Source organism: Falco punctatus, assembly GCF_963210335.1.
Source record: "Falco punctatus genome assembly, contig: scaffold_29, whole genome shotgun sequence".
NCBI classification, from domain to species: Eukaryota; Metazoa; Chordata; class Aves; order Falconiformes; family Falconidae; genus Falco; species Falco punctatus.
The window spans coordinates 1,878,458-1,903,852 of NW_027660164.1; the positions used below are offsets into that span (position 1 = coordinate 1,878,458).

Here is a 25,395-nt window from a genome sequence, read left to right on the forward strand (position 1 = left end):
TCTCACCTTGATGTCTGTCTTGGAGTTCTGCCTTCTGAGGCAGGAAGCATCACCCAGCGTCCGGTTCCCTTTCTTTAGAGCGCGTCTGTCTTGGAGCCTGGAGCGCACCGGGGTGTCATATCTGAGCTCTGCAGTTCCTGCTCAGGTTTGTGTCTGGACAACATGTGGGACACGTGTTGCAGTGAGCTGCCACAAGCTAGCTGGCTGGAGAGCCAGCTTTTATCTTCCCTGACCGGACTGTAAAGCTCCAGATAATGTATGCTGGTTTTCCAGCGGAGGGTTCCTGGTTCCCTGCCGAGCAGATGTGCTGATTTGGTTTGCTTGTGGCCGTGAGTCTCATGGGAAGCGTTTGTTTATGCCGTATGCTGCGCTGAAAATGCGTGAAGCTCCCTGGCAGCCAAGATGGCCTTGTAAGTTGGATGTCCTCGGCTGGTGTGTGTAGATGTGTGCACGGTTAATTGGAACAAGCTCATTAGGTGGCTACTCACCAGGTGCAACAACAGAGGACACCCCAAAGGCATTGTTGGAGCTGTGGCAACACGGTGATTTGCCTGTTCTCTTTTGCGTTGATATGCTTGGGGTCCTCCCCAGGCAAGCAAAATAGGAATTAAGTTCTTGCTTTGTAAGTCAGCGTGGAGGTTTTTCTGTACTCCTTAAAGAAATGAGTAGCTTGTCTGCAGTGTCTGGATGAATTTACCTGAAGCTGGGATCTGTGAGTTTTTGCTTAATTTCGGGATGTCAAAAAGTGTTAGGGTAGTGCTGGGTCTTTCAAGTCCCATAAAATAAGAAGTGGGCAAATCCATCCGTCCCTTGGTCCAGTTAGCCAGGAAGGGAGGGGAAATGATTTCTAGTCCAAAGTAGTGCTTAGTAAGTGCTGTACAGCCCTCTCTTTGATTTTTGTCGGTGCTTGAGACCCGCTTTCTGGGGGTGTTTTCTCCTCTTTCCCTTTCTTGCACCCGCACTTTTTGAGATGCAGATGGAGAGGTTGTCAGCAGGCTGGTGGTAGAAAAAGAACGGCCCATGGACCTGTTGACCCATGCAGCCTGCAGGATGAGGATGCTGGAGAAGAGCTGCCATGAGGATAGCCTATAAGTGGCCCTGCTTTCACATACGTTGCGTTTCTATTTGAGCTAATTGCTCATGCAGCTTGAATGGTTTCATGCTTTTCTTTCTGCTGTTACAGCTTCAAACGCCTGTAGGGAGCCTTGAGTTTGGGTGTTAATAAGTGAAAAAAGGGGCCCTCGTTCTCCGTGGAGAAAGGTTCTTGGTCACTGTGGCAATTTCATGCCTGGAGGGAGTCCTATTTGCCGGATAATTTTTGCAACTTAACCAAATTAGCTTTGAGAAACCATAGTTGATAATCAGATTACTGAGCTCTGTGCTCCATTAGTTAAAACCATCACCAACCTCCTTGCAGAAAGGGTGGGCATTTGGTTTGCAAAGTAGGAGAGCCGTCTGATTTTGATGCTCGGGGCAGCAGCGATCCCCGGCTTTAAGGTTGTTCCTAATAATCTGAGCGCTTAGTAGGGTCAGGCGCAGAGTCGCATCGGGTCAGCTGCTTTTGCAAAATGAAGCAGTGAAGTGACATTTCCCTTTTGTTCCCACCGAAAAACTTTTGAAGAGTAATAAAGGACAGTTTGGGTATTAATCGAGATTTGGATAAAAATTCCAGTAAATAGTTCCAACACAGATGGAAGTTGGGGGGAGAAGGTGAGAAATGCCAGCAGGCTCTGATGTGTGCGTGTGGCTTGTGAAAGGCTGTTTTGGCTCAGGGAATGTTTGTTGTGGGGTTTTACTCCTATCAATCTTCACTCTTCTGCTTCAACATGGTCTAATGATGAGACAGGGTGGGGAGGCCGCCTGCTGTCCAGTTATGAAGGATGCTACAGCCTGGAGACACAGCTGTCTCCTTTGGGTCTGCCATGAAGGGGATTCTGGATTTTCAAAGTCCTGTTGTTGTTCCTTGCAGGTCAACTGAGGCATGGCCACTGGAAAGCCCTGCTCGTTCACAGGGTCCTCCAGGATGGTTGGTGGATTCCCGAGGCAAGTGGTAGTGCCTCGTAATCTGAAGCTAGCCAGAGGGACAGAGAAGCCTGCAACTGTAAGTACCTGCTGCGGCCAGGTAGGAGCTGTGTAAGGCTGGAAACTGCCCCCGCGTCCTTCCTCTACCTGCCCCTCCTGTTGTCTGGCCGCACTGTGAAGCTGGACACCACCTCCCCGTCTCTCTGCTGCCATGCTTCTGTCGGAGTAGGGGATGGACTGTGTGCTGCTTCAGGGCAAGCCCAGAGTCTGTCTGGATGTGCCACCGGAGCCAATTTAAATGGACGTACCGGGCATTGCACCGGAATAGCTGAAGCGTGAGCGTGTGCTTCGTTCTGTCCCCTTTGTGTGGGCAGCAATGTTTTGTCACGTCGGGATGCTTGCCAGCGCTGCTCTGACCATACCTGCCCTCCAGGCAGCTGGGCATGTGGTGGGCTGCTCGAACTCTGCCCAAAGGCTTTGAGAGGCATGGCTGGTCCCAGATGGAACAGGTTCCAGACCAGTTGTTCTGTCCCGTATCCCGTGTGGAGCACAGACCCAGCGCTGCAGGCAGCAGCGGAGTCAGGGCAATTCCTCCTTCCCATCCTCAGACGTCCTTTGCTGACCAGAGCTCACCTGGCTGAAGGCGACCTGGCGCTGAGGCTCTGTCGAGGAGATCTCTCTGCATACTTCTGTGGAGGGGTCTCGGAGGCCAGAACAGAGAAAACAAGTGCTAATTCAAAAGAGATAACTAAAACTTGGAGCCATTCCTCTCCACCTCGGTCTTGGCACAACACTGCTTCTCTGCTTTCCTCTGACTCACCCAGCAGTGACGTCTCCACGCGTGTGGTGGTTGTAAGCGTTGTGCAAGGATGGAGTTAGGGGGTTGCTGGTAACTCCTCCCGACCTTCTTCAAAGGTCACTGGCTCAATCCAGCAAATCTGAAGAGGAAACAAATGCCCGAAGAGCCAAATCCCCCAACATGTCACATCAAATCACAAAGGAGAAGCTAATGGGACAGAGCCACTTGGTTGGAGCATGTGTATTCCGCTCTCTATCATTAATTTACTGATGTTAAATATTTCAGCGGGTAATTATGGGACTTCCAGGACTATCCTAGTGGCTGTGATCACAAATTATTCATCAGTGGCTCTTGAACAAGAAAAGCCTTTCTGAATGAAGGCAGTTCTGTAGCTCTTGCTGGTGTTTTGCATTTCAGCTGACTCCCTCTGCCTTCCTGAAGGAGATGACTCTTAGCACCAAGCAGAGGCTGGCCAGCACTCGGGACATGCGGCGGCCCCAGATTACCCAGCTTCTCGACGTGAGCGAAGCCTCCCGTCAAAAGGTAGCCTTTTCTTGCCCTTTTCCTTGCTGTTTGACGTGACATTTGAAGTGGGCCTATGCTTGTGACAGGCTTGCCTCCAGCTTATCTAAATACTTTGGTGACTAAGTCCTGTTGTCGTTTCAAACTGCTGCTGGTGGTGGTGGAGTTCCTTCTGCTGGGGGAAAGGTGAAACGTTTTCCCCCAGTGAGCTGTTGAAGTCCTGGCCTGCAGTAAGCCCATATAAAGCACCTCTGCTGAAGTTGGGGGCTTTTGCTGGAGATGAGCTTCTGTGGCTAAAGCATGATACTGGAGGAAGGCTGGGGCGGGACACAAGGATGCAAGCTTGCAATTTCCCACCCTCCTGCTGAAATAGGCAGCCCTTGGTTTGGTGTAGTCTCTGTCAAACGCTTGGGGTCATCGGATGCCCTCAATGGTGGCTGCGTTGGCCTTTGAGGGCTGAGGGCCTACGGTAACTACTCAAGGTGTAGCTCAAGCAATTGCATGAATGCTTTGGGTTGGAACGACGAGTGGGACCCTTACGGGGTGTTAGATTTTGCAGGCTGCCAGGTACACAGGGGAATGGCGCTGGGCAGAGGGGAGCGGGTGTGCTTTATCTGGATCAGTGTTTGCTTACACGTATGTTGAAAGCTGCTCTTCTTACACATCTGCTTAGTGTAACGCACGTTCCAAAGGGGTAGATGACGGAGGTAGGCTGTTGAGTGGAAAAGTGCCAGCAAGAGACCTGTAACAAATTGGTTGGGGATTGCCCTAGACAGGGTGTGAGGTTGGGAACGCCTCGGACGAGCACGCACAGAACTGGCCGGGTGCTGTGGCTCCTGGCTTCAGCACGACCCTGACTCCTGTGCAGAAGCAGGAGATGTGCCTGTGTCTTGTGAGTGCGAAGAGTTCAGCTGGAAGGGGGGAGACAAAGCAGGGAGGGATTTTCTCCAAGTAATGCCTCTGCGCTGTAAGCGTTTGCTGTTTCTGTGTGTCGTCAGGCACGCTTCGGTGGTGGTACTAACTGACATGGCAATAATGGACTGCAATGAAGCATCCGTTGAAAGCTCATGGGAAAAGGAGATGCCAAGTCCAGCCTTACTCAAGTTGCGCAGTAGTGCTGGGGAAGGAGCTGAACCTTATCACCTCATCTGTTGCTTTCTTAACGGCGGTGTTTTTGGCCTGTCTTCTCTTCCTCATGGTTTCTAGGCTGTGTATCAAAAAAGAGATTTGAGGATGGGTTGGACTTGGTCACTGTCTCAGGGTAAAGATGATCCCCAGACTGTTTCCCATGGAGTCTCCTGTAAATTCTTGGCTTTCACTTGCTGCACGAGTGCTTACGGCTCTCGCAGTGAGTGCTCTGGAGCTGTGTGACTGTTAGCCCAGCGCTCTGCCGGAGGTAAGCGCTGCCTTGCCTTTTGGAGCAGGAAACCTGGAGAAACGGCCAGCAAAAGAGCTGCTCGCTTGAGCCTGCTCGGTGTGGCCCAGAAACTTTTGATCTGCTCAGAGCACAGGTGGGTGAGCTGCCGTTCCCCTGGCGTGAGCTGGGCAGGCGTACTCACCGGGAGACTGTACTTCACTGGGGACCGATGTAGTATTCTCTGATTGATGAATCTTTCTCCCAGCGGCTGAAACTCTGTTTTGCATCTGCAGTTCTCGGCACCTTCCCCGAAACAGCACTCGTTCCAGCCTTTCCCGTCAGAGGTGGTATTCCAGAGCTACGTCCCCTACGAGGTCTATGAAGTGCCACTGATTCTGAGGAACGAGGACAAGGTAAGTGCTGGGATGTGGAAGTTTAACCCTGTGCTGGAACTGGAGAGCAGTGTTGTCCGCGCGGTGCACAGCACAGCCAGTCACCTGCTGCAGCACAGCGCATCCGGAGTAAAAGGTCTCGCCACCTTTATTTTGCAAGATGGTGGAAATCTTGCCATGCTGAGGTTTCTTGCCCTGGTTTTGGCTGTGTGTTGGTAGTACCTAGCTGAAAGGAACTTTTCTAGTCAGCACCTTTCCCCGTGGAAGCCCTGCACGGATGGGAATGTTGAGGGCTGTACAGTTCTTCCCTGCCCTCGTGCTTTCCCTCGAGTGTGCACCGCGTCCTGGTGGCTCCGTGGTTAATCTTGGTTTCCACAGGGCACCTCTGCCTCTGGGTGAGCTGCACAGAGAGCTGAACGGGCTGTCAGAGCTCGGGGTGGGGTCTTCTCCACTTTATGCTGGAGTAAGTTATAATTAGTGGTAACAGCGTTTCAGGAAAGGTGTTTTGAAACAGCAGTGGAAACAGACTGATGTAGCAGAAGCAGTGGGAGGCCTTTAGGTGCCGCTTCAGGCTCCTGCTAAGCTTAATTGGGTTCTGCTCAGGTTTTTCTGAGGCAACGTGATGCTCTGTTTTCCCTTTGGAGAGCCACAGCACGTTCAGAGTCAAGTGCCCTCGGAGGTCTCCACCTTTGCTTGAAAAACCTGATCATTTTGAGATTTCCCAAGAAAGTTGCAAATGGAAAAGTTGGAAAATGTCAGCAGTTTTGTTCCACTGTAAAGAGGGAAGTTGAGACCTTTTGAATTTCAGTTGGGGAAATATTTGCTGGAATGAGGCATGTGCCAAGAGCAAGCTGGTGGGAAAAGGCAGAGGGAGGAAAGGAGCTGAGCTCGGTGTTCTCTCCCTGCACACTTTCCTACACGCAAGGGTTTCTCTTGATCTGTAGCAGTAAGTGCACTGGCAGCAGAGAAAGGTCAGGAAGAGAGGTGTAATTAAGGGTACTCTTCTGTAATGAAGAATAAGAGGTATGCGTGAGGGGAGGGTGGGATGGGAAGATGGAAGTGTGCGCAAGAGCCGGTGAATTCCCCCCAGATTTCCAGATTTACCTGCTGGGGGGGACAAACAGGTGGACAACAAAAAAAAGCTGCCAAGGTGTATTGCGGGTGGAAGGACAGCGGGAGAAGTCCAAGAATCTCCTGAGAGAACAGGTTGTGACAGGGATGTGGGCGAAAAGGGAAGACCCTTTGGCTAGGAAGGATGCGTGTGTGGTCCCTCAGTTATTCCTGGAGAGTACTGCACCATTCCTGGTCTGGCATTTAACTTGGGAACGTGGATAAGATGTGGCATGGGTGCCTGCACCCAGGGAATGCCACTGGTGTGGTCTACACTGGGTTTTGGGCACCCCTTGCTGTAGGTATCTTCTTCCCCAATTAAAATGTGCCTCAGTTTCTCTCTTCCTACTCTCTGCTTCGTTCCCACTGAGTCTTTTGGCTTCAGCTGCTCCATTATCCATGCAGCACTTCAAAATGGTTATCTTTGCCAAGTACCAGCCAACAGGCAAACAGTTGATTTGCTCTGCTCATGCTTCCTCGGGTGGAAAAGAACATCTGCATAACATTTCTGCCCTTCCCAGTAAGGAATAATAAACTTGTCCAGCTGCGCCTTGGGATTTACGTGCCCTGTAAAGGGGGAGGCAATGTGTGAATGTGGGTTTTTTTCCAAACCGAACTAGTTTTGAAGCCGGTAAGACCTCAACCATTGGAGAGCGTGGGTGTAAAAGTAAGATCAGCATTAAGGAAAATCCTTGGTATGTTCTAAATACAGAAAGGTAGAGATGATAATCCTGAGAGAGTGTTCTATTCTAATTTTGTTGGCTTTTGGCGATGTCCTGGAGAAGAGCAGAGCAGTGTTGTGCTCTGTCTCAGAGTTTTCGCGCTGGTTTCCCAGATTCTTCTGAATCTTCTACTGCACGGCAGCCTGAAGTTGTTTGCCCCCTAAAAATCCAGCTGACAGCAAAATATATTCCAAGTAGAGGCTCTGTAATCGTGCAACTACAGAAGTGCTTCGCTATATACTTACTGCTCTTACCTGTGTTGTACAATTGCTTTTCTGTCTTCAGGCTGTTCCTCAGCACCCTCAGGTGTTCCGGGTGGCTTTTGCTGAAGGTCTTAGCCACACGTGCTCCTCTCCTAAGGGACTTGGTGACCAAACTGCTTGTGTGCACTGTGAAACTGGCTCCTGGAACCCGCTGCCCCAGGACCCTGCTGGGTTCCAAGGGCGTTTGGAGAGTTCAGGACTGCCTTGGCCACGGGTTACCAGGCTCGGGTGGGTGGTGCAGAACGAGCCTCCATTTTTTCCAAGCCTCCTGTGGGGGTTGTTTGTCAGTGAAGCTGCCCGTCAGTCCAAATCACCTGCTTTAGACGTTGAGATTTGGTGCTCAGGCGTCGCTCTCAATGTGCTTGAGAAATGCCTGTGTGCTGTCTGTGTGCTGGTGGTGTCCCAGAGGGCAGAACCGTGCAGCAGGGTGCCTGCAGGGACTGCTGGGGGTGGGCAGGGGTCCCCAGGGGTCTGGCTTGCCTGCGCTGGCAGCTGCCTGGCTACGGTCACAGGCAGCAGGAGCCTCCAGAGAGCAGAGGTTGGCTTTTAAAACCGAGACTCCAGCGCCAGTCAGTGCCGGTCATGTATCTCGAGGCAGAAGATGCCTTTGGAGCCCATAGTTGATAGGCACAGCCTGGGGGGGGGGGGTCGCCTGGCTTTCCATCACTTTGTCAAGTTGCTGGCTCTCATCCTCTGCATCAGCCTTTCCTTGTAGCGTATTGTGCTTCTCCCTTGCTTCTTTACAGCTCCCTGTGAATTCTCCTAGCCATCCTCAGTTTGTGGGGTTGTCTCTTTGTCTTCCCATGGTCCTCCTTTTGCTCTTCAGGCCTGCTTTTATTCCCAGTGAGGCCACAGTATGTGTGGTCTCCTCCTCTTGCCGGTCTGCCCGCATGACTGTAGCATCGCAGCTTGAGTGCCCCGCTCAAACGCAGCACGTTAAAGTGCATTTCTTCCTTCCCCCAAGATTAACGCGTACTGTTTGGCCTTCAGATAACACAGTCCCCTTCTAGGGGCATGACTGCGTGGATGTGTACGGGCAGAAGCCGGCAGGTTCTTTGGGCTTGTTGAATACACGGGTGGCTTGATTCAGATATTATATCTCGGTGCTGCTGGTGTCTTCCCTGCTTGGCCCTTCCTTCATTGCCCTGCTGCCTCTGGCCGTGAGCTGTTTTGCCCAGGCAGAAGGGATTAATGTTGACTCTTGTGTATTATGTGCACGTACCTCCAGAGCTAAAAGTGCTTTGGAAAGGTGGTTAAGGAAGGCTATCGGCAGGTCTCTTCTCCTCCTGTTTCCACGAGCTGCAAAATCATACTTTCTTACCTTTTCTGCAGGTTCCTCAGCTGCTGAAGGTCACCTTGGAGAGGTCACCTTATTTCAAGTTGATCAGCCACCATGCCGTGTGCCGCAAAGTACCGCCTGGCATGCTTGTGACTTTCCACATCGTTTTCACCCCCAATGAGAACAAGGTGAGACTGGAGGTCCCAAGAGACAGGTGCCTTCAGCGGGAGGCGAAGCTGCGGGGCTGGGTTCAGAACGGGGCGTCTGCTGTGGGTTTTGCGGCACTGCTAATATCTGTCCGTTGCTGTATGGTTATGGGTTTGCTCTGATAATTATAAATACAAAAGCCTATTTAAAATTGAGCTGTTGTTTGGAGGACGCGAAGTTGAGCCTGATCAGAGTGAGGACCACCACCTTTGAAAACTGGAGTCACTGGAATGTGTATCACGTTGGACACAGCAGTGAGACAGCGGAACGTTCTGTCTGAAGCCGGCACTTTCCTTGCGCACTGGTTATAACCCGTGCCGTGCTGCAAGGTTTGCTCTAGGCTGTGGTCAGGCAGCCTGGCTGGCAGCACCATGCGATGCCACCGCAGCAGGGACTGACGGGCTGTGCGTTCCCTCCCTGTGCTTTCCTGGGCATTTGCAGGGGAAGGTGCACGTGTGACAGTAGGAAAATGGCCAGGAGGAGTGTTGATGTTTAGCCATCCCACCTCTCTAATCAGTGTTAGGGGCTTAATTATGATGGAAAAGACTAGAGGAGTGAATAGATGCAGAGAGCTTTCCTCTTTCCCATCTGGCAACCAGTTCCCTTCCTCACCCTGGGCTGGAGCGAAGGTGATGCTTTTTCATAGCCTCTGTGTTCCAGCCTTGCCGCTGTGCTGCCCCTGAGGATACTTGCCTGCCTGTGCTCCAGCTGTGATTCTAGGGGAGAAGATGCGCTGTGCTCGTGGCGGGGAGCCAGCCTGGCACAGCCGCACTGAGCTCTAGATGTCTTCAATCAGCAGGGGGTCGGTGTGCTGCAGATGACAGAGACATCTGGAGCACACCCAGGCATTGAAGGGGCAGGTAGAATCTGCAGGCAGACACTTACCCCGGAGCCTTTGGGCAGTCACGCTGGTGTGGCTGTGCCTGCGTGCATGTGGCTGTGGCTGCTGTGTCAGCTGGCACCTATTCCCTGCCCCATGTGCCATGCTTTTGCTTGCAGGTTGGAACATCGGTGCTGTGGCTCTGGCAAGCCTTGCACTGTGCCGTGATGTGAAGGGGTGACAGTGTCGTCTGGAGGCTTGTTAATGCAGAAGGGTTTAGCACATGGCATGGAAGGGAGGAAGCATCGCAGGGGAATACAGACAGGCTGACTCTTTCCAGCAGCACTCTGCTACCTCTTGGCAGGGTTCTTTGTGTGACTGTGTGGGCGAGGCGAGGTTAGGGGATAGCTCTGAGCCAGCTGATGCTTCTGCGCCAGGCCAGAGGCGCAGGATCCCTTTGGGCACAGCTGTTCTCTCATCTTGTGTTCGCTGCTTAGATTTAGTTTAATGCCCTGTCCTATCCTCAAACAGCGTGGCTGTAGCAAACTAAAGAGGAAATGCCCTGCGGTCCCTGGCTCCCTGAGCTTGTGAAATGATCTGTTGCTTTGGGGAGGGACTGAGAAATGGTTTTACGTCATTCATATGGAAGGTAAAAATGATGTTGGCCTAGGGCAGTTCTCCATACTGCCCAAGTGACATAAGAGCTTAACCTCACCGAGGTGGGCTTTGCAGAGGACGCTGTTTCCTTTAAAATGTGATTTATTAGTATGAATTAGCATTCATTTTGGGTGTGGAAGTAAATTGGTTCCCATGAAGGGCAAATTGCTGCTCTTCAACTGGAGAGAAGCAACAGAGCAACAGATGAACATCACCCCAAATAGAAGTAGCGTGAGAGAACCCCCAGGAGCACTCATGTCCAGTACTTTGTCCCTTGTCTTGCCCTTGAACTGGTGAGTGTGTGGCATTAGGGAGCTGTGCCAGCAAGGTCCTCTGCACAGCTTCAGCGACACCACGGCGGTTTCTGCCGAACTGGGTTTTGTGCTCCTTGCAGGGCATTGGGAGAGGGATGCGTGCTGCTCGGTGAGGAGCACATGGGGATTGTACAGCAGAACCAGAATTTTGTACAAACGGAATGTTTTGGCTCATACGTGATGGAGTGTGAATCAGCGAAGTGCCAGAGTGCTGTAGCTGAGCTAGAAATGCATCCACAGCGTGGTCAGGAGGCGCAGAGCACCTTGCAAAGCCCTTGGCCAAGAGGCAGGCTTTGGGAGATGGTTCCGTAAAGCCACCTGCGCTGGGCTTGCAGTTGCTTGCCTGCAGAGTATCTGTGTTAGTTGTGGAAGGCTCAGGAGTGCTGCCTTTGAACAACCCCTACATCCCTGATGCTGCACGATCCACAGGGATTGTGGGTAACCCAGTGAACTGGGATGCGGGTCTTCCTGATGGGGAGTTGGTTTGTATAATTCTCTTGCTTTGAATCTGTTCTTCCCTGGGGTAAGTCTGCCTTCAGTGAAGTCACTCCTGATTCAAAGGAGTACAGTTGTGGCCAAGCCGTAAGTACTAGGGCCATGTGAGCTGTTGGTGGCTGAAATGCTGTGTGCCACGTAGCCATTTCTTGGAAAATGAACAGTTCCCTGCTGTCTGGCAGTCATTTGGGAATGTGCCACGTGATTGGACTGTCAGAAAATAAATAAACAGCTGACATGTCTGTTGGTTTATTGGCACTTGTGTTATGAATGAACTGCTAATTTTTCTGCTGGGCAGCGTTTCCACTTAGTTACTCTTGCTGCTTCTGATTTGCACGTTTCTGTTTTGTGGCTCCAGTTGTACAGCGTGGGTGTTCTTGTGCCAGCCCACATTCCTGCGTGTCCTTGCATTATGGTCTGACAGTCTCTGCTGAACTGGGAACCATTGTGGCACTGACTGGCAGATTAACAACAGAGAGAAACACTTCCATTTGTGTGTCCTTCAGGCTTATTAATAGTTTATTGTAAAGGAAGAAGGAAGGAAGAAGCATATAAAACCAGCACAGCTTATTCTGTTTTGCCCTCTTGCTCTTTTCACTGTAGCCATACATTATTTTCCGGCAATGCCAGCTCAGTCTGTGAGGTTTGTGAAATTCATTACTGGTGCTCGGTGGAGACTGAATTAATGCACATTGATTAATATGAAATACGACAGGACAGCGAGTTACTGCATTGGTGAAATGAAGTCCTTTACAATTCAGCGCAGCCCTGTTAGATGCTTTGTAGCGCCCAGAAGCTATTCCAAGTATACTTTCCAGATGGCTCGTGTGGGGAGGAAAGGGGCAGAAGACCAAGGCAAATGGCCCGGTGCCAAACGAACCTGGAGCTAAGCGACTCATTTCAGAGTGCTGCGAACCGGCAGCTGAGGGGGGCAGGCGCAGGGGCACCCCCTTCTCCTGCGACTGGATCTTCATCCTCCGGTCCCTCCTCTCTTGTCATGGCCCTTATTTTCCAGCCTTTGATATCAGGGTTTCAGCGGGAGCTTTCCCTGCTTGGCTTGCCGTGTGACCTCATGCTACAAGGATCTTTTCTGTGCAAGTCGTCTGCTGCAAGGAATTCAGTGCAGGATTTAGGATGGGTGATGCAGGAAATCTGACATCCGAGTGTGGTGTTGTGGGCAGCTAAGGTTGATATCGCTGTGGCAGTATTACCGTTAGCCCCTGAGTTTGCAGAGAGCCTGAAACAACATCAGAGATGAGCAGCTGCTTCAGTTCCAGCGGGTGCCAGTTCAGATGCCAGTGGTGATACCTGGAAGGCCAGAGCTTGTAACTTCCTGCTTGTCACAGGGGTGTGAGAGAAGGGGAACCATCGTACAACTGTCTGTCATCCTTGCAATGGAGAGGGGAGTTGTATGAAGGATGAAGTCATGTTTTCATGAAAATCTGTAGCCTGAAGCTGTGTCTAAACACAACAAACTTTAGAGCATAGATGGGTTGCAGCCCCTCTGTCATCCAGGCATGTCTATTTAGAAACCTGGTCTTAAACAGTCTGCTAAGGGTTTGCAGTTGCAAAGCAGAACGAGATTTTGCACTGGTCTCAACAGTTGCCCAGGCTGTAAGCAAGCGTGTAGCAGAGGTAGTGTCCCGGTAGCACGAGGCAGTGCTGCAGGGGAGGCTGCAACCCGTTCCCCCCCCAGGGGGGCAATTCAGCTTTCAAAAGCTTAAGGGACCATGGGTCCACAGCGACACAAGCAGCCAGCTTCTGCCTAGCACCCCTCTGCCTTGGCTTTCCCCCTGTTTGGGCTGACGCTGCATTCAGCCTGGTGCAAGGTCCCACTTTGGTGGGGTGGTAGAGCGTGGCTGAAGGGTCAGCCCGCTCTGAAGGGCTGAGTCAAGCCTTGCACGGGATGCCATGTCCCACTGTGTCCCTGGAGAGGGGGCTTGGAGCATAATGTGCATCTGCAGGAATGGCGAGAGGCAGCTTTCTCTCCCAAGCTCGTGGTTGTCTCTGTGAAACCAAACCCTTGCTGCTTTAGCCTTGCCCTCAGGTCCCTGGAGAAAGAATTCCCTTTCCTTGTGCGTTGCTGTGCAGGTGGTCCCAGTGCCCCTCACCAGCAAGGGAGCTGGGAAGGCTGCCAGTGCTTGCTTTTGGGGGAGGGGGGGATTTATTTCTTGGGCTCTTAATTACCTTGCTGTCATCTATTTGCTCCTTAGCAATGATAACGACTTGACAATTACTTCCTTTTACTTCCCTCAAATACCTCCAATTGTTGAAGTTCCTTTTTTTTTTTATCTCCCTGCTGATCTGTACTTGCATCCTCCTCTGTCTACCTGGCATCTGGAAGAGAGAGATAAGTAAATATGGCATGCCAAGACTGACTAAGCCAGGTAGCTTTCAATTGGACTTGCCTTTGTTACAGTAGTGTGGCCGAAATAACAACAACAGCAAAAGCAAAAGCAAATGGCACTCTCCATTTGCTAATGCAGTTTCTGAGCATCTGAACAGTCTGGGAGGTGAAGTACCCGGGAGGTAATGGGTGCTTTAAAGTCATATGGGCTGCCCATAGCTTTTATTTTAGAGGGCTTGGGCTGCAAGATTGAGTACAAATTTGCTAATTCACAAAGACCTGCAATATGATGTTAAATCCTGCAGGTTGCTTGCTGCAGTTCCCTTGCTAGTATTTTACCTTCCAAATAGGAGAAGCAAAAGCCCTTGTGCAGTTTGTAGGGTGACTGTTTGAGATGTCTAGAAAAAGAGATCCTTCTTTATTCTTTGTGCCTTGGATGGGGCAGCATCTGTTTTGGCAACCTTAGCGGTGGGCGAGGCGCTGGGTGGTGGGTGAGGCGCTGGGTGTCAGCTGTTGTGTTGGAGCACTGGGTACGTGTCTGTGCCTGGGCTGGCTGCCTTAGGGCCCTTCCAGGAGGGGATGGGAGCAGGAAATCCCAGCCGTGGAGGAATCGGGATCAGTTCTGCTGAAGGGAGTTTGCTGCTGTGTGCGGTTCCTAAATCAAAGCGCTTCCTGCTTCAACAATTACAAGAATATCAAATGAGTTAAAAGCACCGGGGCAAAAATCAGGGCAGCCAGTGACTGATGAGAAGCAGAGCTTTGATCAGCTCATCGATAAGAGCCTGCTGGGGGCAATGGCTCCTGGCCCTGGGGCAACAGTTTCCTCACTGATTTCAATGGGGGCAAGGTGGTACTTGCAGTGCAGCCAGCGGTGCCTGCCATCCATCTGGGGTCTGATCTGCTCATCCCTACAGTAAAATGCTTTTGGTAATTTGATTTGCCTTCCTGCTGCTAAACGCCAGGCAGCCGGGGTGTGGGGGGATTGCCTGGCTCTGTTCTGCAGAAGGCAGTGGCTGGGAATGCACAGCCAGCTTTGCTCTGGTGGGGTGTCTGAGTGTCCCCCGTGTGCAGCTCCCGATGCCGCCTGCCTGGGGTGGGTGTGCTAACCAGGCACCCCGTCACTTACTCCTCTAGAACAGACCTTACAGAGGGGTGTGATTAAGGCATCAGCCAGAGCTGTCTCTGTGTCCCCTGGGGCTGGGGTGAGATGTAAAGGGAAACTGAGATTAGGCAGAGAAGAACTCTCTTGAATTGCAGTGCAGAGCTGGCGTAGGCTGCTGAGGGCAGGGCTGGAGTTGTTAGTGCTTTGAAGTACCTGTGAAACATCTGGAGGGACACTTTGGGTGCAGAGCTGAGCCGGTTCTGGTGTGGGGAGATGGGTCAGATGGCTTTTGAAGGGTGCGTGTCCCCAGCCTTGGCCCTGTAAGGCTGTGGGAGGGGGTGAGAAATACAGCTGTGCCCTACACTCGCCTGGCATCGCAGCAATTACCGTGTCCAGCTTGTGAAGCATTTCCCCAGCGACTGACCGTTGCTCACGTATGTGGTGAAGTCCTTTTGAAAGTGTACCTGAGCATCGCCTGCCGAGCTTCAACGAGGTCGCCACGTTGCTGGCGTTGGAGTTAGTGCTGTGGCACAGCTGGGTTCTCAGTGGTGCTTCCAATAGTCTGCGGTGGCGATTGAAGCAGGTTCCATTAGTGCTGTGATCCCTTGCGTGAAGCGACTCTGTTTTGGTGCCTCGGAATCAAAGCATCAGGTAATTGTGGTGCTGCCAGCTTGCTGCGAAAGCGGGTGAATCAGTGGGCTTGTTTCTTCTTTGCAAGCTAACGACCCTGTGCAAGTCATGCTACTGGAATGAAAGGTCATGAAGGTAAAAGGTACTATTATTACGTTATTGAATGCTACTGCAACAGTCCTAGAAAACAGCAGTTTTCCTTCTGCCGTGGGAATGGTGCTAAAAGCATTGTGCTGAGATTGTTTCTTTCCCTGCAGGATTATTTCCACGAGCTCATCTGCATCACAGAAAGGGAGAAGTTTGTTGTGCCTATCCGAGCTATAGGTGCCCAAGCTATCCTGGACTTCCCCGACCAGGTGAACTTCTCAGCCTGTCCCGTCAAGTACAGCACCCAGAAAACGCTGCTGGTTCGCAACGTTGGTAACCGGGTGGCCCGCTACTGCATCAGCACTCAGAGGTAGGGAGCTCATCTCTTTTTGCGCAAAACACTGTGGTGTGATAATATAGTTGGGAAACAGCGACAAAAAGGAACCAGAGCATGTGAGCTGCCATGCTGCTGCCGTGGCTGGAGATGGGCAGGGCACGTGGGGTTTGCTGTTGATTATAGTGTTTGAAGCATGGCGCAACCTCTGCTTAAACTCTGCAAGCTGCAGAGTGGAGTTTTATAGTGCAACGGTGTCTTCCGTGCACAGTCGTGCAAGGCTGATTCTGTTAGACTGAAAGAGCAATTGTAAGAAGGCAGCTGGACTGCCCTTGGGCTGTGGAAGATCCTGCGGGGCAGACGACAGCTCTAGGAGCTCAGTTCCTGCAGACCAAGGGCAGTGTTAAGAAATGGGCAAGCTCTGAGCTGGTGGAAGAGACATTTAAGAATTTATCAGCAGTTTGTCTCGAGTAGCAAGTGCAATCAGAGATGATAGATCAAAGCAATTGGTATTGAGACCCTGACAAAAACCCTGTGGGGTCCAGAACCTGGTTTTCCAGTAGGTTTGATCTAGTCCATGGGATCCAATATTCTTCATTAGAATGAGCTCTTAAGTGGAGATGAGCTGGCAGTGGCTTCAAAGCTGCACTACAGCCCCAAAGAGGAATGCCTTACAGCGGGGGCACAGGCCAAAGATGCAGCAAATACCTGGTGCGTGGGTTGGGAGCCTCTTGTAGAGCTTTGTCTCTCTCAGATCTCCTGGAAAGTGCTCTAGCACTTTGCAGTAGCTACCGGCAACCTCCTTGATCTTCAGTGCCTTCTGAAATGGGTATGTGGCCCTGTTGGCCAAATATACACGTTCCTTGGGAGGCCACAAGCACGTGGTATTTGGGCAGTCTCCTGGTCAGGTGCCTGACATGTGCGGTGTTGTGGACAGCCTGTACTGTTCCTGTTGGTCTGAGAAGACAGTCACTGGTTTTCCAGTTTGCTGAACTGGAGAGGGTAGTGCCTTTTTGACACTGCACCTGCAAGGAAACCAGTTCAGCTGGCTGGTAGTTAGCTCCGAGTTGCTTGGTCCCAGAGGTCTTGGTGCAGGAGCTGAGGTCCAGAACGCAGCAAAGACCGTCTGCCTTAGTGCACCTGAGTTGCTTCAGTTTCTTCCCCAGGAAAACAGGGGTCAAGAGAAGGCTCTTTGCTCTTTCTCCTGGGAAGCGTGAGGGTCCAAGAGGCTCCTACCAAAGCCTGGCAAGGCTGTTGAAGCAGGCTTCCAGGATGCTATTCAAGCAGGCTGCTGCTTGTCACTGTGGAAATACGTAGGCAGGACCTTGTAAATCCCTGTGCAGCTTCCCTCTGGGATTTCCAGATCTAGTCGTCACCACCAAAACAGATACCCAGTCGTGTCTGGCATCTCTTGGCAACGTCCTTGCCAACTGTTCCGTTGAGTGATCCAGCGTGTGTTGAATCCTGCTTGATACGGATTTTATGCTGAACTTCAACAATTAAATTTTTCAGTCCTGGTTTGCAACAGAGAGATGGGAAGTGTTACAAAAGTTTCATACAACACAGAAAAAAGTAGAATTCTGAATAACTGGATTGTGTGTGTCTGCAGAGATCAAAAGCTGGTAAGATTTCCCATGTCAGCTGAAGGCATCAGTCATCTCTTCCATTTCATTACAAATTTTTGAAAGCCAGTTTGAAATTTCAAACTGATGATTTAAATCTTTGAGTATAAGCAGTGTTTTATTCTAATTAGGTCACTCCCACTTTCCTTCAGATTTCTTTTTAAATACTCTGAAGTTCCTGTGTTTCTGCTCTTTTTATTTTTTTTGCTTTAAGTGTTCAGCAAAATGTCATAATGAATTCTTCACTGGGAACTTTCTTAGAGGTTGAGTTCCTCCAATGCCTGTCTGTCTACCATCTGTTTGCATATATGCACAGATGTGTAGGAAATATGAGAAATTTGGGGGCTATGTGAAATGGAATCGGGCTGATGGAGAAGAGAAACTCAGAATAACTTTGGAAGGGACCTCTGGAGATCATCTGAGCAAACACGGCGCTCAAAGCAAGACCAGTGTCAGAGTTCGATCGGGTGTGCACACAACACGAGAAGTAAGATCGGGTAATACCAGCCTTGCTCTGTCCTCCTCCAGGCTGTGCAAAGCCCTTTATCCCAGCATCTCCCTGTATGTCCTGTGCCGCAGCCTCTAAGCTCCCTTTCCGTAGAAAGGCTTTTGTGCCCACCAGCCTGTACTGCCAGGGATTCTTCCACCCCAAATACAGGTGTTTGCATTTCCCATCCCTCGGCTGCATGCAGTTCTGCTGTGTCCCAGTGAATGGCAGCCCAGCCCTCCAGTATCTGGACTGTAGTGCCCCAAGCTTGTATCCCCCACTCAGAATCCGAGTGTTCCCCCCTCTTGACCAGGTCAGCACGTTCCCTTGCAGCCCGAGAGCAGAACTCCCACGTTCTTTCTCGCTGTGTGATGAGGCCATGGTGTGCCAGGAGCGGTTCTTCCAGCCAGTGCTGGGGACTGCACTGTGTGACAGTGGGTTCCCTGCTGCTTGTGCTGTGAGCAGTTGCCCAGGTACCTGCCCCGAGGTCCCAGGTGAGCTCAGTGGCTCCAGCAACCCCAGCAGGAAAGAAGTGGCCTCCCAGCCAGCGTGACAAGTAGGCTGGAGAGTCAGAGCAGTGCTAGTGTAAATATAGAAAGTCTCTTCCTGTCGTTCTCATTGTTAAGGCTGGATAACGAGTTTCTTCTCCATGGCATTCAGGGAGATAAATGTCACTCCAGTACGTTTCAGTTGAAAATGGCGTCTGGAAGCAGATCTCAGCGCAGCACTGCCTTTTCCTGATGTTACAGACCTTGTGCTACGCTGTGCTTTGGGGTCAGAGAGGATCCATCTGAGAAGATACATTAAGGAATGTCCCACCAGGCTCTGAAAGCTCAGGAAATGATGCTACAAGGTGCAGTGCTAGGAGCCCCCTGTAGGACCCATATACGACATCGAGGTGTGGGATTGGAGAGTTACCACAGGATGTACAAAGACAGGACAACAGATGCCAGAACAGATCCCTATGAAATTGCTTACTAGGCTGGAGTTGCTCCCTTTCTGCAGGGCAGTAACGGGCAAGATCTCAGCAGGTTCTGCTGGGAAGGTCTCCCTCGGGCTGGTGCGGCTAGATGAGTTTAGACAAGCCGGGGATTGCAAGGCACCGCTGGGAGATCTGGACCTGTGACAGTTTAGATGTTGTACAACAAAGCAAACGTACAAATGGGCATAGTTAAAAAGCATGTCAGAAGAGAAGCTGTTAAAAAACCTCCAAACCTTATCTTTCCTGTCGTTTCAGGAGCAGTAGTGATTCACTGACAGGGTAGGTCTAACAGGACAAGAATTATCCTAAAGAACAGCTCACAATTAATGGCTAAAAGGCCAGAGTTTAGCCTGCCAGCTTCATCTCTTGGCAGTGGCTTTCATGTGGCTATTAGTGTGTCAGGGACGTTTCCCTAGCATCTCTTATCTGTAGGCTGCAGGGAACAGCTTAGTGACGTGCACTGAAGTTCAGAGTTGAGGTTAAGCATGGACCTTGCATCCCTCTGGGTCTTGGAGAACCAGGTCTACGTGAGGGATACCAAGCTGCGACAGCAGTAACAAAGTTGTCCCGTGGGTACAGCGTGGGGTGGGAGGCAGGAGGTGCGGTGTCTGACTTGTGCTCTGTTTCTCAGTCCTGAGAATGAGTCCTGACCTCGGTGGGATCCTCTTCTTCTGATAATTTGAAGATGGGAAGATACCTTCTTTCTCGGGCACCCCCTGAAGTCATCCTCAGGAGTGTTATTCCCATCCCAGCTATCTGAGGGCAGGGGTATGCAGACAAGGGGACGGGATAGGAGGTGGTGCTGAATTGTGGCCCTTAAACAGCAGCTTTTCTGTTCTGGCCATGTTTGGGGCGGGGGGGGGTGGGAGAAAAAAAAAAAAGGTGGGGGGAATTTTTCTGTGCCTTTCCCCCAGCAGGCAGTGATGCCAGCCGAGCACCAGCAGAGCCCTGCCCAGTATAACCAGGCACAACCCCCAGTGCAGGTGCAGGGCCATGGAGAGCAGTCCGGTTCTGAGGCTGGTGGCACCTTGGCTTTCCTCCTCCCTCTCAAAAGTCTCAGGTCCAGCACGTGAACATTGCAGGCCCAGTGCTTCCCCATTAGTCACTGGTGATGTTCTTGCTAGTTGTCATGGGAGCAGGTCAGGCCCCTAATTGCAGCAATATCTCCTTAATGAGCAGGAACTCCAGCAATTTCATCAGCTGTCACTACTTCCATGAATGAAGCTCAGCTCGTGCATGGCTCCTGATTTTCTCATTATTTTTGTGTGCTGCATTCCCCAATCACTGGGAAACTCTCTGGAAGGTGTTTTTGAGGTGACAAATTGACCACCAGCAAAGCACTAAAGCCAGTACCTTTTGCTTTCTAAGTGAGGCTGTACAGGAGCCGCAAAGCCCAGCTGCTGTTGTGCAGGAGCATGTTGCATCTGACTTTTCCCCGAGCGTTAAAGAACTGAATTATGTGTCTGTCAGCCAAGAGCTGTTTACCTGGCCACAAATCATAATTGCTCGTGTTAAATCCGAAGTACACCAACACCTTTTCATCATTATTTCCAACGCATTGCACAGAATTCCTCCAGCGGGCCAAGCAAACAGTTACCAAGCTTGGATTACAACCCGGAGCCCCAGACTGCATTGCTTGTGAATACACCAAAAACCTCCTGTTAAACTTGCCTCGATATGCTCCTGCTAATGGTGCTTCATTTAGCTAGAGATTTAATTGTTCAGGCTGTAAATGGGTACTCCTTTTGTGTCTTGTTTTCTTGTTTCTGTATCACTCTAATGTGCCTTTGCACTCCTACAGATTTTTCTTTGCTTAGAGCAGCTTTCACTGAAACACTGATAAAATGTGCCCTTTCTTAGGCAAAACCAGGATGCTTTCAAGGTAAAAAAAAAAAAAAAAAAGAGTTGAATTCTGCAACTTAAACTCCAGTTATTCTCTGGTCTTCAAGAAGAAATTCTCTTCTCCCTGTCTGATTTCCAGGCTGCAATCTCACTGGGACAGGCATTGCCTTGACATTTGTATCTCTTGAGGTGTATAGGTGGCAGGACAAGACGGATTCCTGAGGAAGTCCGTGTCAGGCTGTGCATGCAAATAACCCTCACCATCTCTGTGCCCTTCAAAAACCCTCCTCTGATCGTATTGCTAGCAGTCAGACTCTTGAGCCTTGCTGCAGAGAACTGGATGCAGGGTATGGGGGAGACGAGGTCGTTTTATAGCATAGGATGTTCTGAGGGCTGGAGCTCTTCAGGAGTCGAGTTGGTGGCTCAGTTTCTGATACTGTCTGTTCTCTTTTTCTTCTGCTAACTGTGGTTTGTTTGCTTCTTGCTTGCGCAGGTGAGCTGAAGTGAGCGAGACAGCCACATAGTCCCCAAATATCCCACAGTAATCCTGATGTGCCTCTCTGTGTTGCAGCCCTTTCTCTGTTGATCGCTCTGCTGGGACTCTTGGGATTGGCGATGCCGTGCAAGTAACAGTGGACTTCCACCCACAGAAGACGGGTGATTATTCCGGGTCCCTGACAGTACACTACGACACAGGTAAGTGCTGGACACTGCATGGTGCCCACGCTTTGCGTCCTTCAAAGCAGAAGACTGTTAAACTTGCTTTGCAGGCTCCTTCTAAACTCTTTTCTTTCTAAACCCTTTTCTTTCAAAACCTCAGTATGTTTTGGTGCTTCAAGTGAGCAGGTAAGGGGCAAAGGCTGAGTGTGCCCTTGTTCTGTGTGGCTGCGTGCTGGTCTCTCCCTGGGGGATGCTGGTGTCAGCCAGGAGCGTAAGTGTAAGTGTGTCTGTGTGCCCGGTTCCTCTCCAGGAGAGCAGCAGTAGGGGATGCTCAGCAAAGCGTGTAGAAGCAGGCAGTGCATGTGCTTTCTGCCTCGTGGGCCCTGGAGTTAGTATTTTTCTGTGCTGGAGGCTTTATTCCCATCTTTGTTTAATCACTTCTGATGGTTTTACCTTCCAAGCCTTTGTCCAGTTGCTTTGCGGGTTTGTAGCTATGAGCTTCTGCAGGCTCCCATGGCAGTACGTTCCAAAGGAAGGAATATTCCTTGGGAAAGTGCTGGTACTACACTTCTGTAATTTCTGACTAATACTATTTCAGGCCCTTGGGTTCCTGTTTTACGACAAATGGTGACAAATTTTTCCTCCTTTGGATTTTCCCAGGCCGTTTGTGCTTTTACACTATCTCTTGTGTGATTTCTAGGTTAAGGAATCCTGTTCAGTCTTCATATAGAAGCTGCTCTGTACTTTGGAGAAGGGCAGAAAGAACAATTAAATTTCAAAGGCTTCAGCTTGGCTTTGAAGATCAAAACTATACCCATTATTTCAAGACCCACGTGGCCATGGGTTTAGAAGTGAGACCATGATAGTTTTCGTGGAGTTTATTTTGCCGTAGTTAGTTGTCTCGTAGAGCATTAGGTCATGTTTCCATGAACCGGAGTTGTGCATGCTCGAAGCACTGTGCATGTCTCCCAGTTCTTGGGTCCTGCTTCCTCTGCTTGCCAATGTATGCCGAGGACTCAGCGGAGGGGGAAGGCAAGGCTTATAAAGCACGCCTGCCTCTGTAACGCTTCTGAACCTCGGTTATTTTTGTACGCTGAGTTGTCTGTTATAGAAAGCAGGCTGTCCAGTCATGGAGACATTGCTGTTTCTCGCAACATAACTCATCTCTGGCCACGAATCCCTCCCGCTCCTCCTGGGCTCCCTTAAGAGCAGAGAAGTTGAGGTTATACAGGCACGAAGGCTGAACTCTCCATGTGTGAAGGTGAAGGAATGGCTGCAGAGATCTGTTTGAAGGGTGATTCATTCCCCAACCTCCCTCCAAGAGAGGGGCTCTCTTTCTCCTGGCACAGCTGTGATTCGCCGCATTGTGTCCGGCTTAGGGTTTAAGGAGTCCGTGTAGGACACCGCCAGCTCTCCCCCGTGCTGTTGCGTGGCAGCCTTGGAAAGGCAGGTCCATCCCCTGGCTGCCTTGCTGTAACCCGTGCAGCGAGGAGAAGGCTCTGCCTCGGCAGGGGGATGCTCTCCAGGGCTGGCCGGGTCGCTGCCCTTCTCAGCTGGGGCTGGCTCTGAGGCTTTAAACACGCTCCACAGAAGTGCCATTTCGACGGAGAATGTCTCGTGTTTGGGGTTTGCTTCTCACCTGGGAGACCCTCACCTGCAACAGGCAGAGTAGGCTCGGTGCTCAAGTTTGAGCTTAGTTGACTCCCGGGAGTTGCTTGGTTGGGAAGAATGAAGGTTTGGAAGCTCTGGCAGCGAGGGCGCTTTGGTGGGGGTCTCTTCTGGAGGGTGAAGGGCTGGCAGGTGCTCCAGCAAGACTCCAGGCGTTAATCGGCTGCTGTGCGCAGCCAGGGGCTCTCTCCTCTTCAGCTTGGGCCGAGGCGGAAAGCAAAGGTGTTGTGGGACAGCTTGGGAACACTCGGTGTAGACTTGCACGCTCGGGCATAGGCACCGACAGGCTCCAGGCAGAAGAAATGGGCTTGCAGGGCTGTGATGGGCAGGTGGGTGTGGGCCGTGCCCCACCAGTCTCGTTCCGACCTATCTTCACAGACCCACAGCAAGTGAGGGCCCTGCTGCTCCAACACGGTGAAGTTCTCATCTGCGTCCCATCCTGCCATGGGCTGTCACTTTGCCTGTTTCTTTTTATCTCCCTCTTCTGCCTGCATGCCCCAGGCACCTTTGCTTGTTGGCAACAAGGGATCAGGAGAGACACAACCCTGGTGGCGTGCTTGCAGGAGACTCTGGGCGAGCCGTGACCGAGGTGGGGCCTCCTCAGAGTCACCTGAACGACTCAGATGCAGAATTCCCTGTGACCCGCATGGGATGGTGACCCAAAGGCCACCTGGGCACACTGAAAACGTCTCCCTGTAGATAGTGTCGCCTTGGGGATAAATCTTTACAAGCCCACCCAGAAATAAGGTGCTTAAGGTGGTGCCCAGGACATCCTCATGCTGTACACATGCAGCTCTCGGGATGCAATAAATATATTGATCTGTGGAACTGCTCACACAGCTAAAAGCTGTGACACTTCTGTTCCCTGTGGCTTCCTCCGTTCCTTGTACTCCCATCAGCAAGGGTGATGAGCAATGTCTGCCTTTTGCTTTGTTCTAGGTGAAGATACGCACACAAGCCTTCATGGAGCCGCTGAAGATGTCAACATTAGGCTGGACAGAAACTCCTTGGCAGTTGGGAAGACCTACATCACGCTGTCAAATCACAGATGTGTGGTCATCCACAACCGGAGTAAAATCATAGCCCACTTCCAGTGGAAGGCTTTTCTTACTCAAGAGGAGGAGGATCAGGAGAAGCTGAGGTTCGTTGGAAAGATTCCTTTCAGTAAGACACACTGCCCAGGGGTGAAACTACCATACAGCCTCAGAGGGTTGTTGGTGCTTTTTTGGATGGTGTAGGAGAAATAAAGCATCCACCGCATCCAGGTCTGTGTCCCTGGGCTTCAGGGTAATGGAGCTCGGTGCTTCCCATTCTGGTTCCATCCATGTTCCAGCTGATGTTTTGGGGAGGAAAGGTTGATTGCAATGGCTGCATTTCCTCGGAGAGCAAATTCCCATCTGTGGGAGCCCTAAATCAGTGAGGCCTGGTCCCTGGGCTGGCAGGGGGTCTGTGAGGCTGAGGAAAGTGTCGGCACTCCTTACCTGGGACGGCGTTGAGCAGTAGCACCTAACAGCTGCAGGCAGCGTACCTGCTGTGATATTCACTGCAGTTTCTTCCCCTCCAGCTCTGGTAGGACAGCAACCTCCTTCAGCCTGCTTTTGCAGTAGTGCGCAGGGCAGGGTGCTTTGCTGGCCCCGAACGTTGAGGCCATCCGGCTGTAGGATGCTGAATTGCCTCGCGCTGTCCCGGCTTCCAGCACAACGAGGTATCCCTGCCCCTTCTCCGGGGCTGGGGAGAGTTTGGAGGTGGAGGGTTCTGCGGGGAAGTCAGGGACAGGACTTGGAAGTGCCTTTGGGTGTCAGCACCTGTGTCTTCGTGGTGCTGAGAGGTGGGGCAGGCTCCCCAAAGGGTGTCTCTGAAGCTTTGAAATTCCGTTTGGGGCAGCAAGGAAACGCTTCTGGCCCAGGGGGAGGCACTGGAAACGACACTTCAAAGCTGGGGTGATTGAGGGAGTCCTTGTGTGACTTTTCAGAGTTGGACGGCTGTAGGTGTATAGGAGTTAGTCTGAACCCAGAGCTGATCAGGAAACTGCCTTCAACTGGAGCACTTTTTAAGGGCTTCTGAGCAAATAAAGTTCAATGTAATTAGGTCAGAAATGCCTTGAAGGCCAAAACTAGTTTTCCACTGTTCTCTGTTTTTAATTACACAGTGTGTGACTTTGGTGCAAGCGCAGTGTGCTAAAGGAAAAAATCTCATGACCTTCTCTTAGTACTTCCCTGTGCCATTCTTTTCGCATCTCTCCCCAGCTGCCCATCTCAGACAGGACCCTGAGTGATCCTCTCTCCCCTCAGAAGCAACCAGCTTTCGCCAGAGTTAACGTGTTTCCCCAATTTTTTTGCAGTGACGCTTGATCTCGTGCCAGCCTGTGTTCTTTACTGTGACCAGGGCGCTTTGTTCTTCCTTACTTGCAGTCTTAGGGGTGGTCATGGCTCCGAGGCCACTGTGCTGCTGTCGGAGCAGCTTTTGAGATCTTTTGAGAGCAGAGAGGACTTTGACAATGGGAGGAGGCAGTGCAGCAGCCTGTGCTTTGCTGTCACCCAGAAAGACCTGGCTCGTCACAAGGTCTACCCAGGGGCTTGCTCTGTCTCCCTCCTGCAGGACTTTCTGGGATGTAGTGGTGGAATTCTTGTCCGTTGCTGAAGGCTGAGTTGAGGGTTGCTCATCTCGGTGCCTGG

The 25,395-nt window shown here is 51.2% G+C and overlaps 2 protein-coding genes across 2 annotated transcripts in view; one reads left to right on the top strand and one right to left on the bottom strand.

Annotated features, from left to right (window-relative positions):
- The window catches only part of LOC308057729 (heat shock factor protein 5-like), a 310,493-nt gene that overhangs the window by 183,424 nt on the left and 101,674 nt on the right, over nt 1–25,395 (bottom strand). The gene's annotated exons all lie outside the window — the stretch shown is intronic.
- The window catches only part of LOC308057718 (hydrocephalus-inducing protein homolog), a gene marked incomplete at its 5' end in the record, with an annotated part of 71,427 nt that continues 46,434 nt past the window's right edge, over nt 403–25,395 (top strand). Inside the window, 7 exons of the mRNA XM_080411771.1 lie at nt 403–410; nt 3,202–3,364; nt 4,994–5,113; nt 8,520–8,654; nt 15,296–15,495; nt 20,964–21,088; nt 23,660–23,861. Coding sequence (XP_080267897.1) covers nt 403–410; nt 3,202–3,364; nt 4,994–5,113; nt 8,520–8,654; nt 15,296–15,495; nt 20,964–21,088; nt 23,660–23,861 — 953 coding nt within the window. The remainder of the gene's footprint in view (nt 411–3,201; nt 3,365–4,993; nt 5,114–8,519; nt 8,655–15,295; nt 15,496–20,963; nt 21,089–23,659; nt 23,862–25,395) is intronic.